Source organism: Neodiprion virginianus, chromosome 2, assembly GCF_021901495.1.
Source record: "Neodiprion virginianus isolate iyNeoVirg1 chromosome 2, iyNeoVirg1.1, whole genome shotgun sequence".
Taxonomy (NCBI): domain Eukaryota; kingdom Metazoa; phylum Arthropoda; class Insecta; order Hymenoptera; family Diprionidae; genus Neodiprion; species Neodiprion virginianus.
In genome coordinates this window covers 28,568,242-28,588,524 of record NC_060878.1, presented here as the reverse complement: position 1 = coordinate 28,588,524, position 20,283 = coordinate 28,568,242, and the positions used below count along the sequence as shown (strand labels likewise).

The window sequence follows — 20,283 nt, the reverse complement described above, 5'->3', positions numbered from 1 at the left end:
AAGAGTTATATTTGATTTTCAGTCATGGCCATTTTGGCAATCATAAATAATATTGTTTCTTATGTTACTTGTTCCGTTAGACAAAATCATTTGCATAGTCACTGAAATGTTGGAAGTACGAAGCTAAATTTTGACTCGCTTTATTTTTTCGCAACCCGGACTAATGCTTCCGACGAATATCGTTGAAAGTATTCTGCTAATCAGACAAACACTGCGCGAAAACGTTTTTAATTTTCATATGTCAAGTAGAACTATGATGAAAAAGTTTTCACTTCACCGTGAGATGTATAATTGGTTCCCTATAATGGGGAAATGACTTGCTCCCATAGAACATAATCGACCTACGATAATACAACTCGAAGGTAAGTATCTATAGTTTATCGTGAATTATTATTTGTCAAACTACGAAAATATTGGTGAATATTTATTTTAACATGGCAAAAAAAATTGATCGGTCAGCGAATATCATCGACGGTTTGATGCTGTACGGATTTAATGTACATACGTACCTCATTTCACGATCGGCACACTGAGATCATTGACCGATTTTAGAACGGGTAAACCGGTTATATACTAGGTATACGCATAGGCATACGTACGTATGTGTAGATACTTATATAGGTTTTGTCTCGTCATATCGACTTCAATCGAGCTTGGCGCAGCCTTCTTTCAGACCAATCCGTGAAATTTAATATCGCAACGTTTACGGAACGATATAAAAGAACTGTTTTTTTAGATTTCCTAAAATTTATTCTAATTCATCGATCGCGAGAAATTCATGATGGATACAGAGAAATCAACGAATGCAACAATTTCTGATAAAATTACTTAATCGTCGTAAGATTCAGAAATGAGAATATGAGTTTCACTTCGATTGTAAGGCTCTCGTAACTTTTCACGAAAGAGAATTCTCGTGCAATGAACGGGGGACTGATTTTCACAGAGTTAGTTGCACATGCACCGATTATTCTCAAAATGACACGATGTTTGACAAAATTTTCAAACTTTACAGATAACCAAGAATTTCACATCCGACAGAGTATAATTCGAAACAAGTATCTCGATCACGTTGATTGGTAAAAATAACAAGAAAAGAAATAAGGATCAAATCAAACACGAATAATTTTCATTCAAAAATCCGAAAAAATATTTATCAATAATTCGAGGAATTTTGATGTGTCGTGCGAGTATCTGTAAACATACAACGAATTAATTCCTTCATAGATTATTGATTTATTTATTTTATTTTTGCTTCATTCTTATAAAATATCTATGCAGCATTTTAACGGCTCTACTACGGTAGGTATACAAAATTGCATAATGTGCGTATGTATTTTTTTAAATGTCTTTTCTTTGTTAATAAAGTAGTATAATGAATCTATATATCGTCTGATTGTGTGTCTGCAGTGAATTATTATAATAATACGTATTTATGCACGTGTGTTATTACATAACTACCTAGATTTTGATGATAGAAAGTGTTATTATTTTAGTGTTAATACTTTGTCCCTAAACACCAAATATACATGCAAAAGTCTAGGTCCTACTTTTATAACAATTGATTGAGTTAACGATAATTATCAGTTATTAATATTAATATTATTATTATCATTATCGTTATAATTATTATCTTGACTATTACCTCATGGGAACTTAAAAATTGCAATCTATAAACTCGTTCGTCTTCTGTCCCGTACCTATAAAGTTACTTACGCCCAACGTGTAATACTATACAACATTATATAATTATCAATGTTACTGTTATCATAATATTAGACAATAATTATACACATATATTTCTTCTTTTTTTTTTTTTTCACCTCCGATTCACAAACTCACTTGGGCAGTAGTAAAAACGGTGCTAAACATATTGATATACACGTGATGTAGTATGGCATATGAATTGTTTTTAGTTGTTCACTTCTCCCTTATATTTTTAAACTAGATCATTCGTTTTTTTTTTCAAATTAATCTCTTTATCCGTTGGATAATTTATTTTTAAATTCGAAGAAACGCAGCTATGCGCCCAAATTCACGAAACGCCGCAGCATAATGATATAACCCGATTAAAGTGGGCTTGTTGTAATTGTTAGATAAACGTCAATTAAAACTCGTAGGTTCCATATGAAGTTGACACTGCATGTTAAACAAGCTTATAAAAAGTGCAGATAAAGGATAATTAGAGTAAAATAATATTACAGGAATTTTATACGCCTGGCTGTTGCTTTACTACATCTCGTATGATTCAATTCTTACGTTTTGTTATACTAAAGTTTGAAACTATTCGATGGTTGTTCGTTCGCGAGTTTGGGCACACGGTTTAATTTTTATTCCTTACGTCGTGCAAAGTAATTTTGTTTCTCTTCGAATTGTAAACAATGATTATACAAACTATTTTCGCATAATATTAAATATACATTAGAGTGGTTATCGCGTGGTTTGTAAATGCCGATGATAAAGTTTAGCTACATGTGTGAAGAAAATTATTCGAATAACTTCGAAAATAAATTGTATGCATTCTATATTACAACCATAAATACCTAGGATCTATAATAATTAAGATTTGTTATGCAAGTATATCGTGTCAAGAATCATTGTGAATGATTTTCTTTCGTTTTTCCCCCCTCTCATCTAATGTTTTTGTCTTTATTTATTTATTTTTTTCATTTGATCTACAACCTGAGGCTGAAACGGTGTTTAGTATCTAGGAAGAATTATAGATGATGTCTATAGGTTATTCTAATGTATGATACGTGGATTAAATATATAGTATTTATTTATAAGGCATGTAGTGAAGGTGATTTTGAATTGGCTACTATTTGAGGTATTCTATATACTATAACACGACGATTGTGATTTTTTAAATAGGTAACAAGAATGAGCTCAATAAAATTTCTCTCTCTTTTGCTATCGTGTCGCCTGAAATCGGAGCAGCGTTTTTCAATGACAATTTTCCCCCCTGAAAATAAACAAGTCGTTTTTCAAGTTGTTGCTATTATTTTCTCTCTTCGCGTTTCGGCAGCCTTTAGCATGTGTGTAATATTAAACTTTGCTTCTTGTTTTGTTTCTTTGGATTTCATTTGGAAATTTGAATAGATGACAAAAGTTTGCGAAAAATTCTATACTGTAATTCAATCTTAATAGAATACACGCAGCATATAAGTACACAATTCTTAAATGAAAATCTTTCGGCGTATTATGCAATTCACGTTGTACCTATTTGCATTTATATACTTGACTGAAGTTTACTCTAAAACTGATGTATCGATCTAGTACATCGGCAAAGTTGTACGAGCTACTTCTCCAGTTTCCGGATAATTATCTCATTGTTGACAAAAAATAGTAAACTCGAAAAACTATTTAATCGTAATGCCCATTGGATAAATTCAACTGAATTTGGATTTAAAAAAGAACTTAATAAAGCATAACAGTAATTATAACGATTGGAATTAATTTAATGAAGTAAGAGTTGGCTAGCAACAACAATAGCGAAAAATGAACAAAAATAATAATATAATACTAATAGAATAAGTGTCAATAATTCATAAAAATCACTTTGGTATTTAGCTATTTACCTTGAATGTATAATGTTTAATTCCGAGACAGTATATTCGCAATTAGTGGAAGTAACGAATGTTACGAAAGTAAGCGTTGTGTTAATGAAAGTACGTGGCGCAGTACAGATTAAAATTTCAAAGCTGTTTTCAAGTTGACTACACAGTGAGTAGATTATGAGTTTGCAAAGTGCAAATTTATGAAAAAATTGAAAAAAAAAAAAAATACAAATATAACAACACATTTATTCTCATACGCGCGTAAAATATAAAATTGATCATTTGGAATTTTAGAAAATAGGTGGGTATATTTCACGTATTTAAATTGTTCGAAGTTCGTAATAACGTAATATGAATTGTAATATACGAAGTCTAATCTTCATCACGGTTGTTTTACTGCATTCGACCAATTAAAACGAAAATAATATAATATTACTGCGCGAAAGTTATGTATTGATGAGGATGCATGAAGAAAATTGAAGAGAAAGAAAAAAAAAAAAAACCAAAATTGAGAAATCGGGTCAAGGAATTATATACACAGATAATAAATTACCATAAACGGGACGACGGAATGTTCAGATGATAATAATAGATAAATGTATTACGGTAAAAGTGTATGTATAATGTAACATACACACGTAATTCGCGGATAACATTTTGCAATGAGCGCGGTATAAATAACTAGACAAAATCGTAACTTACCTCCTATATACATACATATAATGCGTGGATGTGAAATTTTTCCGAATTATACATATCACGTGTTACATGTGACCGGTAATTTAATTTCATTTGAAATGTCTGACGAGAAATGATCCGGTAAAACAAATTCTATACTTGAATAAAAAAAAAAAAAAAGGATTTGAATTATCCGTTGTACACACGGCAAAAACAGAAAAAATGACACCAACTGGTTTCGTATAATTCTGAAACACTCCGCAGCGTACATGCGTTATACGTACACATATAATATGCACACATGTCTTATACGTATATATCGATTATCGATTAGTATTTGGTATTTAATATTTAATATTCAATGGTTTTTAGTATTCAAATTTGTATGTGTAATATGTGTATATGTATGGTATGTAAATAAATATACCTACGATTTAGATTTTAGCGCGCGTGCTAAAGATATCAAGGTGATTGGTGCCAGCGTCACACCACCACCTCTATTCGTTCCTTCAGCAGTGCAGAGCCTATGTCAATGATTTAATGCAACATGATATACATCTCCTTAATACGCTTATACGAGCAATTTCACGAGCGTATGTATAATAGATAATCGATTAATTCAGCAATTAATTCATTAAATCTATATTAAGTATGTCGTATGTAACGTTGTAACTTTAAATCTCGCACGTCATTGTATCGTCATATTTCATTGCGTTATACTGAATATTGTATTATAATTTATTATATAATGTACCATATTGTTCATTAGTAATATTACAACATGTTAATGATTCTATCAACTTATATATCATAATAATATCAATATAGATATATATTATCGTTAATAACGCTCTCTTCATTCGTCCATATTCGTGTATATATATTAAATATTTCACGTATTCTACGTATAATATATATATATATACATGTATGTATGTATATATGTATATATATATATATATATATATATACACATATATATATACATTCACATATTATACGCGTCTATATCTCCGTTAAACGTATCCTATACAAATATATATATAATACACCGCAAGTATATATTCACTTGTACGAGTTATTAATTACAAAGAAAAAAAAAATACGAAAATGAATAGAAATATCTTAGAAAAAATTTGGATTAGATTCTTTGCGAAAATTTCACCGCAACTTAGAGTGATTCAGAATCATTTTACGCCAACTTTTTACTAGGTTCACGGTGACGGTGAGTGTTGAGGAAAAAAGGTATTACACAACGGAAAACATCAAGTTGAAATTTGTATTAATACTTTTTTCCATCACACCGTATAATTTTTAGATCATTCGTTTGCTTTATTTTATTACAGTTTGAAAAAAAAAAAAGATAGAAACGAGAATTCATTTATTCTTCAAAATCGGTCGATCAATTACCTGATCCAACTTTTTTTCTTCTCTAGCATGGTAACGATCTTTAATACGTGCGACATTTTTGTAGAAATTGTCGCAATCTTGTTAAATCTTTCGGTTTGTATACACGAAAAAGAAGGGGGAGAAAAAACTGCAGTACATCGTGATTTAATATACAACATTATAACGCACTCGCGACATTTTATGCAAATGCGATATTAAATTCGATTTGCGTCAGTATAATTATGTAAGAAGGTGATTACTAACTTTGCAGTTTAGAACACTTTCAATATTTTCTATTTCATCACATTACCATAGATACAATATATAATTCGGTATAGCGTTAATACTCACGTAAATGAAAACAAAATGTCATCCCAAAAGACAAAAATCTTTCCTTCACCCCCCCCCCCCGAATAAGATAGCTCGGCATAAAAACCTTTGGCAATTCTAACTTTTCCTTTCATATTCTTCAAGCTTCGAATGATAAGATAGATTTCGAAGTTTTAACAATCATTAAATCTTTCAAATCCTTAATAATATCCAGCAGTAGGATTATTATGTAAAATAGAAGTCAAGCAGATAAACAAACGACGAAAATATCTAAACAGTGTTGTATAATATAAAAAATCGTATCGATTCGTAAGATATTTGACGTTTGTTCGTGGTATAAAAAGGTATAAAAAAAACTCCCGTTCACTTGCACCGTTCGTCGTTTAGGGCACAACAAGAATACAATACGATATTTGTAAATTTCGCATATTTTGAGCCGATCTAATGATAAGTACAGATGGATCGATGGCGAGATAATAGAAGAGAAACGAAACTCAACATTTGTATCCACCGTATCTTGAAGAAGGTCCGATGTATAGACACCTTGCAAGTCACGTCAGTTTAAGATCGATCGAGTGCCTCCCTCATTTGTCCGAATAATGCGATGTGGGTGTTTACAAGAAACTTCCTACGAGGAACGGAGGAGTTAGGAAATTTGAAAAGGCTGAAAGACGATTGCCAAAGTATATTATACGTAAAGTCGAAGAACCGGCTTACATTCGCAGACGCGATAAAAACCTAAATAAAACCTTTCTCCGCAATCGCGTTCTTCGCGGGGATAAAAACAGGTACATTACTTTCGCGTTAGAAAAAGCACGATAAATTATTCCTATTACCACCAAGGCGCTCTTCTCTCTGACAAGAATTTAAAAATAAGAAGAAATAAAACAAACAACAATAGCCCTTACCAATACCGCGTGACGGTATAAATTGTTGTTGAAATTTGACGAAAGGGTGACATTTCGCTAAACTTGTGTTTCCGCGACGAGAAGGGACACAATTTTAACGACAACAACAATAATAATGATGGTTATAATAATAACAACAACGGTAATTATGACAATAAGAAATACCGTGGAATTATCGTGGGAAATAATAAATTGGGCAACGTTTTTCATTCGAATCTTCTCGCCGCAATTCTCCTCTATGCCAGAGAGAAATTCTTTCCCCTTTACTGTACGATGCAACAGCACGGATTCGAGAGAGTAGTTGAGGTATTGGCGACGTGTCCACTGCCGCGATGGTGATGATGAAGATTATTATTGGTTTGACGGCTCGTCAACCGGCCGCACCTGGGCTATTGGTTTTCAAGAGAATAATGCCTCGAACGTTTCCAGAAGCTTTTGAAAAAGCCTTTCTTTTTCGGCGCGTCGCTACTTTCGCCCCCTGGAACAAAGAAAGGGAAGAAAAAAAAGATGATAACAATCACACGCTTCAGGTTATAACGAGGACAATTGTCGTCGACGAGGATCGATCGCCAGACGTAAGGATTCGAAACTTTGAAACACTCCAGTGCGGTAATCTATCAGAATTATTCCAACTAACGAGAAGAGCAAATAAAAAAAAAGAAACTTGTTTCGTTTCATTGATAATAATCGTTTATTTCCGACAATCGTTATTTAACTGTAAATATTAATACTCACAATCGGTGTCCGTCAAATTCGGAGATGATTAATTTTTCTCGCCAGTTCTCTGCGAGATTAAGTCTTTCTAATGGGATATTTAAACTACAATCGAATCTGCGTATTTTTCGTATTTTTCGTTATTACCGGTATGAGAAACTGGACTAGAAATTTTTCTGATTAAACGTGAAAAATTCTCCGACAGGAGTTTGTTCAAAATTGCAGCATCAGAGAATGAAAGCTCTGTGTAACGAAATTGCAGGGTGTGTGTTCGTGTGCGTGTGTCTATAACCATCAAGTTCCTCCCTTCCGGTTTCGCGACACCTAAACGTACAGGCATAAGTACGTTTGTGTGCAAATTTACCTGCCAGTGTGTAAGTATCGGATCAATACGCCTATAGGTTGTAGTCTCTGGTGTGTGTATATAGGTGGCCGCACGGTATATACGTATACCTATAGTGAGTGGATAGGCAGTCTGAGCAGCCCTTGCGTCAAATTATCTCGTTTAAAAAGAAAGAAAGAAAGAAATAAAGAAAGAAAGAGGTAGCGCAACTAAAGCGAGGTCCACTTCTCCCTTGAATGCATCTTTCCCCGACTCGAATATTTAAGCTTATTTCCCTTCCTCGTTATACTTTTTTACAGCCGTTCTTTACGTTCCTACGTTAATGAGGTACGATGATATTTTCACCAAGGCAGCGACCATTCAACGTCTCCGTGTGTTCGGAAATCGCGTTGCAGAGAGACTTGCATTTTTTCTTTTCTTGCCAGAGAGGCAAGGTAATTTACGCCAGTACATTCTTGTGATAAAGTAATTTTCTAATCTACTACGATTTCGGACTTTCGTCTTACGCGAAAAAAGCTGCGCGTGTATTGTTACGCTAATCGAGAACTGGCGTAGCGATAATTTCTACACACAAGTATATAAACGGTTACAATCTACACCATGACCGCAGGAAAATATCATATCTTATCGTATAAGGGAAACCACCGGTTTCCTTGGATGTGGTAAAAAAAATACTTTCCCTTCATCCTTGCAGCTCTTACATAATTGCAAAGAACCGTATCCTAGTTTTTAAAACCACCTATTGAGAAACGGCGAACAGTCCAGCCGCAGGAAGAAGTTTCCACCGGATATGAGTGGTCAGTTAGAAAAAAAAATAAAAATTGCCTTCCAGACGGTTTTGTTCCTATTAAATGCAATAATCTGAAATTTTTCGTTTCAAATCGAATTTGTATTGAAAATGTTTTTTATTCTTTTTTGTAACTTTTTCGTAATAGTAGGCGTAATATAAAAAATCAAACGAAAATCGTCGAATAGTCTAAACTTTAAAAGTCCGCAATTTTTACCATTAACAGCATAGAGATACCGATTCTTTGACTATAACGAGTAAATTAGGGTAACCATTACGGTTACATCACATCACGCTATTGTGCAGTCATATTTTTCTTTGTTACATTGAAACGCGAGGTGCTTGATACATGGAATTGATACCGATAAACCGATATCAGAGCGGCTGCCATAATCATTGAATTTACGTCACTGCGATACATTCGAGTAGGAGGGGGGGGGGGGGGGGGGGTGATGGTGATAAAGAAGTGAATAATACGGCACCAATAACATTGTTATTCACCGTTGTACATGTGTAATACTCACTGTTACGTCATTAGACCACAATTCGTATCATTTGTCTTAATTGGAGTATGTATTATAAAATAAAGAAACGCAGAATTCTTTAAATCTATCCTTTACATAACTAGAACATTAATGATTTGGTTTACTGTCACGTAAGAAAACGTATTTTCTCTCTATTATTTTTCTTCTCTTTTAGTCAGACTGTTGCGTTTTCACAAATACTTGAATTTTCGTTGAGACTGCTTTATATGTACATATAAATTCCATCGAATAAAACATGAATAAAAATAACGAATGGTTAGAACACTGTTATTTTCAATTAGACTTTCAATCGGCATAAGTGAGAAAATTTAGCGTAGCAGCACCTCGAATAAACATGTACCGGTATAAATAAGTGAAAAAAAAAAAAAAAACATTCATCTATGAAAAAAAAAATTTTCATAATTTTTCAATTTCGAAAGTATAATACCAAAAATTGGCCAACTTATGAAAGTAGACGCGAGGTGAGAGCGCGTAAAGCGTGAAGGAACACGTTGGCGTTCCTAGTAAGAGGTCCGTTACAGAAATAACTATGTAATATTAATAGTTTAGGAATTTGAGGAGGCAACTCTGTGCAGCCGGCTTCTTACCGAGAGAGAACGAGAACGACGGCGGCGTCGCGTCGCGTCGCGTCGCAACATTCGAGAGAAGTCAGAGACGACCCCGATGGGAGGATTTCAAAGATATTTTCAAACGCACCAATGCCTCGTCGTCCTCGCCTTAGATGTAAATCTAATCTCTCTAACACTTACCGAGAATATGCCATCGGATTAAGAAGAAACAACGTTTCTTTTCTTTCCTTTTTGTTCTATCTTTTTTTTTTTGTTTTTACAAGCACCCTCGTACATCCGTACGAGAAATTATAGAGTACCTACGTGCATACGAACAATGCAGGAGTAGTATATGTCGGAAGACGAAGAAGTACGATCGATATGAATTAATCGATGCGATATGTCTACGGAGCGAGATTTGAGTGAATGAAAATTGATTATACGCGAAAGAGAGAACCGTGAAATTATGTAGTGCCGACTAACGCCGAGAAAGATGCGTAGGCATTTAACGATCTTCCAAACGGATATAGAACGCCCCGCAAACATCGGAGAGGTTTTTAACATACTAATTTTAACTCACGCATTTTTATTCCACGAATGACGTAACGACGTTCTTGCGAATTTTCAATTCAAAACTAAATCACGTATTCGTAACGTCAATAATGAAACAATTATTTCGCACGATTAATGAGGATCGTTAGGAAGAAAATTAATCGTGTAGCACGAGAATGACACGATTTTGGTTCTTTCGTCTTCTTCAAACAACGCATGCCATACGACTATGTCATTGACTCTTAGATCTCTGAGTGCAGGGTGTTGAGAATGTGAAAACTTTACCAAATTTCCACATCTCCTAAACATAAATAGATAGTTATATACATATATACATATAATATATTAGGTTGATTCTCGTTCTCTCTCTGGGGTGCACTGGACTAAAAATACTAATATTATCACAGGAAATTCTCAAGGCACCGCACAGTCACCTTTGCACAAACACGCACACGCGCACATATACATATATATAGTGTTACGAAGTAGCGATAATAATTTCCGACGCAGTGCATAAATTCATAATGGTTTTTTTCCGTCCTGCAGTAACCGGGCGTGTCTTATCAAATGAATCCATATTAAACTTAAACTTACCAGGATAATGTCCCGACGGTGAGATATCCTTGGCTACCTTGTTGTCCTTGCTGTTACCTCCTGTAACATCGAAGAGAAAGAAACGTCGTGTTGTTCTGTAATACTTGTTACTTTTTTCAATTTTTTTTTTTCTTCCTTCCATTCAAAGAAAACTATATAAATTTTTCTTTTGTTACGTGATAGAATGTTAGCTTATGGTTATTAGAGATAGTTGAAAACGAGCAATGCAATTTTATTATTAGACAGTATGCGAAGGAGAGAAGAACCTTGACTGAAAGACGCGATAAGAAGAAGAGAGAGAAAAAAGGAATAATATGAAAATCACTGCGTTAGATGGTAATTCTGTCGCACTCTCGATAACGTTATACATATATCTACGAACTGTATACCTATATATAAACGAATGAGTAAATAATGATAAGGAAAGAATAAAATAAAATAAAAACAGACGGATAAGAAGGAGTAAAAAGATTAGACTCGGGGTCCGGCGATAAGGATCAGCTTTTCGCCCGATTAAGGTATGTGTATGAATTATATCTAATCGTCAGTTAATCGTTACTCTTCGTTATCTTCACATACAGACGTTCCGGTTTTCAAAGATTACATTTTTACGCCCGAACGTTTATCGAGTCCAAGTATTGAACTTTGGCGAAACTCTACGACGCGACGATCTGACTCAACGATCGGGGCAATTCATATTTTGTCGCTGTTTGTTGTTTTCCGGAAGGGTTCTGCGTTAATTTTTCAACCGCGTATAGTTGTATGTACACAAAGTTACGTATGTACAAAACGTGCAACAAAACACTGGCTTGTTTTTATCATATCAGAGAGCTGCCTCAGCTAAAGCGTCTCGCGGAAGCTGGCAGCGCGTCCCCCCGACTCTGATAGCAACACCAAAGTGTAATTATTTATGAACATGTGTACGCATGACGTATGAGTGCGACGAGTGTATGACATACATGTATAACCTCAACTGATAACGGTAAGAAAGAAAACATGTAAAAATGCGTCTAAACGAGAACACGCAACAGACGATCAGGCGTCACCGCGTTACCGATCACATATATATATATATGTGATATGTATTATAAATGTGTACACACAGGCATGTACGCATTGTGCATATTGATTTGAGGCGACGAAATTTCATTTCAATTGCAGCTTTACATACGTAGACGAAATCTAAATCAAGTATTTAAACGAGAAAAAGATAAGGATGTTCGTCATATTTATACCCGAGTCGATATTTTTGGACGTCCAATTTTAGAATGTTACGGATCTGGTATGTCGGAGAGTTTTTTGAAAATGAGATGCTGATACTTGATTCATTTATTTATTTTTATTTTCTTTTTTTTTTTTTTTGTCGTTCGCTAACTTGGCAAGCGATACTGCTGTTTAATAGGACAATAATTGGACGTAGTTTAATTCGTGTAATCTTAATTAACCGTATTATAGTTGACCAATTTGTCGCCGCTATTCGTTCTTCGCTTTTAACTTTGTTTTTTTTTTGTCTTATTTTTTTTCCACAGATGTAATCATTTACATTTTTTTTGACCCGCCAGTAAACGAATTATTTTCCAATATACGTAAGAGCCTGACGATTTTCAGCTAGTACGAAATTATAACAAGTCCTTTTTCATCTCTTTCCGCATCTTAATTATCGTGTTATAGCTTTGAAAAATGAATCACAGCAGTTTTGAATACGCTAAGTTATCGTTATTTCCGCTCTATCGCGGGACGATGCATCAACTGAGAATAATATATGTACTAGAAACTTAGCATCCGGTGTATTCGGGGAAGTACACTTGTATAACGAAATTACAACAACAACACGACCAGTAATTGTATACGGAATGATAAGAAGAGTAGATAATTGATAAAATGTCGTTATCCAAACGTTAAAACATAAATAGAAGCAGACGATATTACACAGTCATGCGATTAACGATGACAGTTTTTCAAACATTATTTTTAATATATCGTAAGAAAAAAAATATGTGATAATTTTCTGAATTATTTCACAATCTCATCTCGTTTGCATACCTTGGCTTATTGTTAGGTCATCGCCCGGCAGTCTGCAGTCAGTCGTTCGATTAAATGGTAATAAGCACCTTTCGATCTCACACGCTAAAACGTTGACCGTCAATTGTAAAGCCATTAATTTTCCATCGATATTACATGTATTTTCCCCGACGTGATATCAAATCGACGAAAAGTGCAACGCAGGGAACATTTGATTGATTGATGATCGGTAAAAAGGGAGAGAATTTGGTAAATTCGAAAGAAATTCCATAAGTATGAAATAACGAAGAGAAAATGCATTCCGGATCGGTTCTTTCTTTCGGCGTTAAACGGTTCGTTGAAATAATTTTTCAACCTTACGATTAACTTGTGTTCAATAATATATTCGGAGATTCATAATTCTTGATGTTTAACTAGCACGAATCATAGACTGCAACAGGTATAGAGATATACACATACAACCGGGGTACATATATACAGGTATATACGTATATCGTACACGAATGATGGAATCGTTTCAGTTACAAATACCGGTCTACCCGATTACCTACATAACGTTTTATGGAAGTATACCGAGTAACATTCATCCGCCATAAGTATGACTATGTGTGTTCACAGTCCGTTGATCGTCGAAGAAAAAACTAAAGTCTTGATCGGTAAAACTTTTGATTCGAACATCGGATTTTGGAATTGAATGTAGAGAGCTGCTTTTACGAGTCAAGGTAAAAAAAGTATTCCAATTCGTTCGCGCTGTAATTTAAATTGTATTTCAAGAATACAGAAGCAAATTTTAGAAAGTAAAAAATCAATCAAAAAGTAAACCTAATATATAATCGTTGTAAAATCCGATCTAGTTTATCGCTTACTGCAGATAATTACGGATAAAAGGTACGTTATATAGAAATGGAAAAACTGCGTTTTTCCTGCCTGATTTCAACGGTTAAGAACTCGAATTATTTGAATTTGAGCGTGATGGGGAAATTGAAAAAAAATTTCACACCCATTGCACAACTGCGGTAACGAAATTCGCCTAATTTGGAAGGAAATGATTGACCGAATGACTGAATCATTGTCAGTTTAAAACGGAAAGCCCCGCAGCTATATTCGAATGTCTCTGACTTGCATACCTATTTATGTGTACATACGCATACATATACATATATACCTGTGTGCATAGCTGCGGATATCGCGAAACCGAACCATTTCTGTCAAGTCATTAGTATAGATGTGGAAAGAGATTGTTTTAGGCCAAGGACTCTACTATAGCCGAGAATACAACACGGTAGTAAACTCTTCGCCTTACTACAATATTTCTATGACCGGTTTTTCTTTTTTCGAATTTCCAAGTGGGCAGAAATTACAATTATATCACAGTTAATACAAAAAAGGGGTATATAAATCGATGTTTGTCGTGAATCGAGAAACTATACGCGGCTCTGCCACAAAGCAGACTCTGCCGAATTATATATGTATACGTATACGTATGATACAAATATTTTTAGATTACGGTAGAAACACGGGATTTCGAAGTCGTACCATTACGTTATACTCTCGACCTCACCTCTATTCATAGATTCGACAACGAAGCTGCCCCGAAACTTCTTCCGGAGGAACTTTATTCAAATCCCTGGAGCCGTGTAAAAACGAATTTCTACATCTTGCTGCACGCTTCGTTCATCCGTTGTGTATAATAAAGACACTAACAATAATACAAGTATTTAAATGATAATGCAGCGATTTGGGAAGTTAGCGATTTAATCGACCGACGACATGCACGAATTTCCAACTTTGTGCGATACTTTCACCATTAATCGTATAGTATTGTGAATAAATATGAGATAAAAAAAAAAAAAACTATTTTCGATTCAACACGGTGAATTTTCTACAGACATCCTTACGGATCGTTTGAGAAATAAAAATACCCATGTTTTATTTACGTCGAGGGTTCGGCGAAACCTTAACGCCACCCAAGGGCTGCTGGGGCTCCTGTTGCCCTCGACGCAAATCAATAAGATTTAACCCGGCAGCTCAACCACCAGAGGGTGTGGTTCGCCCTTAGAATAAGGGTGCCATCAAAAAGTAGGGAAATCTTGAAATTCTCACTCCTCGAAATCGTTATAGCGTATCGCACACGTGCATGTATACGTTGGATGGGTTATGCCGAAGGAAAGAAACGTGAAATCATGATTTTATCTTCCACTTAATTACCCCGTGTCAAATTATTTTCGATAAAATTCAAGTATAGAAGAATTTTGTCCCGTGTCGAAGATTATATATTTCTCTTTTTGTCTTCCTCGGTTTAACTTTGATACGAGATTGCGTGCAGTTGAAAAGAAAGATTCAAAAATGCTTCACTTATAGAAAGTGTGCTCGGAGCAAAACTCGACCTCCTTAAAACGTAGCGAAGAATTTTGTCGAAAGAATTGACCGAATTTGATTCATTCAGCTGAGTGAAATAGGAACGGCGGCAGGTGATGTGCGATAATGTGTATTTATGTACGTGTTCAAAGTGGAACAGTAAGTATCAGCGTCACTGGTTCACGGTTCGAAAGAAGGACAAGGTCGGTGAACACGTTATGCTTATAAGTATGTGTTATGTGCCAAAGTAAGCAGATCCTTTGAAGCCATGATAAATCGATCGATTTCAAGATAGAGAGTTAGAGGAATTAAAAATCTCCAAGAGTGTGCACTGCGCGCGGATTCAACGGAACTCGAAAACCCGTAATTACCATTATAATGTCGCTGATACACGAACATGTGCGTTTAACAAAAATCCGCCCATTTTGGTAGATTTTAATCGAGCGAAGACACGCAAATTTCTCATGTGAAAGTATCAGTAGTAAATGATTTTTCTCAGATTTTTACTTTTCACTAACTCTTCGTCATAACTGCACTGAGAAAAATTTCATTTGCTATATATAGTAACTAGAAAAATTCAGTAAGACAGGTTAACGATAAAAAAACCTGTTCGAGTATTGATGGAATTACGAAAAACGAGGTACGCCTAACCATTTTGCGCTATCGTCGATCCTTTTTTGGTTATTGCAACGCAAAATCAGTTTTTGTGGTTTACTCTACTTTTTTAGTTAAACAAGGCTCTAACGTCAATTTATTATTGCAAAAGCATAACATTTTCGCAACGGTTGCAAGAAAATATAGCAACAGCGATCGTAACGAGAAAGAATAGTAGCGGATACTAGACTTTCCGGTAACAGCTACGAAACTAATTTTCATTTTGTACCTAGAATATTTTTCAATTGTGGTAAGAAATAAAAATAGTCAAGGACCGAGCGGTAACCGGAACTAAAAATTTCCGTCAGTGTACCGTCCGTACATATTTGAATGTTTTTCAATTTTCCAAGTCATCGCCGCAGGTCGGAAACGCCCCCTTGCTTCATACACTATATATCGTTCAAAACTCTAATCGCTGTCCGTAGAATAACGGAAACTCGTTAAAAAAAAAAAAAAAAAATACGGTAAGAGATAAGTTGTCAGATAATCGTCAGTGTTTAACAGCTAACTGATTAAACGTTAGTCACGAGTCGAATCATTTCGAAACATTATTGTTTGTTCTCGACGATTCCTGGACATGGTTTCGGGACGCTAATGAATTCTACAAAAATCCTTATCTCTATTACACAGAGTTGTCCAAACTGTGAATAAATCTGTACGATTTCAGGAAGTTTCATTCTCGTCATTTACTCCGAAGAGTCCGGTGTTTCAGACAATAATAATTTTCCAGCAGAAGCCGCACATGGTTCAGGAACGATAGTACATTCCCATTTACGCGTGATAATTTAACGTCGTCTGATCGGTCCAGACTGCGTATAACTGTAAACTTACAGACGCAAGTACGAGAGTGTGAGAATCGCGGAGACGTAAACTGGTGGTAAACGACGATTGCATCTCCTGGTCGTGTACAACACGTATACGAGGTTCTTATAACCGGCGGGCACTGGTCAGCCTTATCGAGGAGTGAACGGCTGCGGCACATATATCGCGTCATATGTAAACGTTCACCTCTCGCCGCCGACAAGAACAAACTATTTGCAATTGATGTTATTCGCATCGAGACGAGGAGGTTAACGTTATACGTATGATAAACACGTGCATCATGCGTCTGCAGGCACGCGTTATACGCGCGAACAAAGTGCAAAACGATTTGTAAAAATCATTTCAATCATTTCCCACGCCCTTATATGTAAATTTGAATTTCATTGAAATTAAGTCTCCGTTAAATGTACGTATATCCCCGTTGACACTGACGCGAGATTTGATTTTCGTCTCGTGCACACTGTTGAAAAAAGATTCTTACGATTGGTGAAAAAGTGTAGAATTCTTCGATCACCCTCGTCGAGGTGAAAAAATTTCATATCGAACAAAGCCTTCGAAGGAAATTTTCCATGTTGAAAAAAAACATCGATGCATTAAAGCGTTCGGCAATATGTAAAAATCAAAGTGTCTAATTGTTAATTAATTGTTAATTGATGATTTCGATTTCGTGAAAAATGTCATATCATTTTCACGATAAAGACAAAATTGTTGATAATCTTCAAACCAGCTTGTAGCTCAGTATTTGTAAAAGCCTTCGTATTCCGGACTCTGTATGACGCGTACTTTCTACATTCTTCTACGATTCACGTGCCATATTCAATCGGTTTTCGGTAGGGTACAAAGTGCGCAGTAGCAGGACAGATACTTGAAAAGAACGATATCCAGGCTTATCCTTGCCTCTCTCCAAGAAACCTCCGGCATATAACGTACATTTCGCTTGGAAAATCCCTGCGTACCCGTAGACATCTGAGCACCGAGTATTCGTCGAGAGTTGGAATCCTCGAGAAAGATTGTGAGTTTGAAATCGGGTCTCCGAATGAACGCGCAAAAGCGAGAATCGGTCAGCACGGACGGCACGGACAGCCTTGTCGCCTGCATTTCGTCGTTTTAACGTCTGCTGCATGTAAGCGTCGTACGGCGCGAACAAGGAGACATATTAATGCATGCAGGAAACGTCCGCGTGTGTCGATTGCGGGTAAAACGCGTGGACGCATGCGTGTGCGTGCATGTACGTACACGCGAGTTCCGAGAATCGATATCACGTACATCGCGGGAGAACCTAGCCCGTGACGTTGGAGACGCCGCGCCGGAGGCGTCGCGACGCCCGGAGCATCGTGAACTACGCCAAGCCGTCACCTGTTGTCGTAAAACGGATGTCCGAAGGGCAAAAAGACATGGACGAATGCATGTAGATGATAAATGAATAAATGCGTTAGGGAAGGGAAGAATATCGAATATTAATTGGGACGTTAACGCTCCGAAGTTCGTTATAATGTCGTCTTTGATCGGCGCTAATAGTTGACCGAGAATGGTTTTCAGAGAAAATTAAAATGACTGTTGATAGGGAAATGACATGGTATATAGAATAAGCTTTATAGAGAGCCCGAATCTCTTTTTTGTGTTTTCCACACAAAGAAAATAACAATATAGATATATTATATATCTATTATATTTAATGATATATTTGATTTGTCTGCAAACTGATTACAGTCAAGTTACAAGTATGTACAATGCTTCTAACAATACTCAAGTAACAAAAATGATTGAAATTCGAAGAAATCAATGACGTGCCTTACGAAAATAAAAAATAAAAAATATCGTTTCAGATCAGTTAATCCATTGTCCGGAGGTGTTGATCGATTGCCGCGAATTAAAAAGAAATAGAAAAGATTAGAAAAAGAAAGAGAAAAAAAAGAAAAACTAAAATTATGATGTGTCCGTAGGTGACCGCACGATGGCAAGTTTCGAGAGCGCGTATTAGATATCGTTCTGACATTCTATAAATAAAACGTTGATAAGACAAGCGCATTGTGTGGTTGAAAAATATTGTTCGTGCGAACAATTATGTATATCATAAGACAATACGATACGATACATAGTGCAGCAGCGAACGGTATAAATCTACATATCGATAGTACAAAAGAGACACAGAGAATCCTCCGTCTATTCTTCGCGACGTAAATTTTATTGCTACTAATCCGTAGGGACTCGTCTTTCGGCGATTTTTGTGCACGAACAAAAATACCCCTTACGTTACACGTTACACATTCGTATACGATTCGTTAGGTTTGTCGATCAAACGAGCCAAGAATCTAACGAATTCAAAAAATCTTCAAATCAAAATGGAAGCAGAAAAACCCACAATATACATTTCTATAAATTATTGTCAAACTTTACTTTTTTTTTCTTGTGATTATACACGTAGCCACAGTTATATTGGGGGAAAAAATAATGGAAATAACAAATCAAATACAAAGATAAAAAAGCACGATGCGTATTGCTTCGAACTAGGTTCAAAAACCTTGATTTGCACATGAGTACATACGACATAGGTATATTCATATACACAATCTAACGTAAGATGTTGTCAATATTTCTAAAGTCGTTTCAAAACACAGGTTCGTGTGGTGTTGTTTTTTCTACTTTTTCTTTTTTTGTGCTTCTACTTCGTAGCTTTTTTTTTTCCATCCGACGACTAACAAATATACCGGTATTTCAACTTGAGTGCCGCTATTCGCCGAAGTCGTCGTCAAGTCGGTACTTGCGCAAAGTATAATACGCATACACACGGGGAGTGAGTACCTTGGCATGCAAGAGTAACGGAGGTACCATTAAAATACAATATACCATACCAATACCAATTCTCGTCGACGAGAAAAGGACAGTTATTTACACAGCGTATGGCTTGTGTTCAATGGATACCTCAGGAACCATAAAACCGTTGTAGATACTTTTAAACGTACAACGATAAAAAACATTCCGAACATTTTTCTACCGCGGCAGGCTCTCGTCAGGATGTGTTAACTTCCACCCGTTCCACGGGACCACGCGTTTTTCTTTCCTTTTCTGTTTTTTATCCGTTTTTATTTATTTATTTTTTTTTACTTCTCTACCACGACGCGTCAAGTACTTATTTTTCTCGTCTACTCTCTCGCGTTTTCTTCCTTTTCGTTTGCTTCGAGATAAAATTAATTCCATCGTACGGCGAGAGACCCTCGGCAGCAGCATACTGCGAAAGAGTCCTTGTCCGCTGTCGCTGTTTCAAGGTCGCTCACGGTCAGCGGAGGTTAGTTCAACAAACGATCGTCCAGATGTCGCCACCCGACGGTGGTGATAATTTCACACTGACGTCACGATAACTGCATACAAGTTAGACATTCCTAGTATAGGAATTATGCGTCATGCGGGGGATTAGATGACAAAAGTCGAAGCGACGTGTTAAGCGTTGCAAAGGGTGATAACCTAAATCTAATTAGCAACGATTA

At 35.8% G+C, this 20,283-nt stretch overlaps 1 protein-coding gene across 10 annotated transcripts in view; it reads right to left on the bottom strand.

Annotated features, from left to right (window-relative positions):
- The window catches only part of LOC124298446 (uncharacterized), a 180,965-nt gene that overhangs the window by 18,650 nt on the left and 142,032 nt on the right, over positions 1 to 20,283 (bottom strand). For 4 of the 10 annotated variants that reach the window (XM_046750466.1, XM_046750467.1, XM_046750465.1 and 1 more), the window contains 2 exons: positions 10,943 to 11,002; positions 2,343 to 7,337 (listed from right to left, as the gene is read on the bottom strand). The exons of 1 other annotated variant lie outside the window; for it this stretch is intronic. In XM_046750466.1, the coding sequence (XP_046606422.1) occupies positions 7,249 to 7,337; positions 10,943 to 11,002 (149 nt within the window). In that variant the 3' untranslated portion in view covers positions 2,343 to 7,248. Of the gene's footprint in view, positions 1 to 2,342; positions 7,338 to 10,942; positions 11,003 to 18,558; positions 20,158 to 20,283 lie in introns of those variants that run through there. 5 more of the 10 variants (XM_046750472.1, XM_046750469.1, XM_046750468.1 and 2 more) reach the window with 3 other exon arrangements.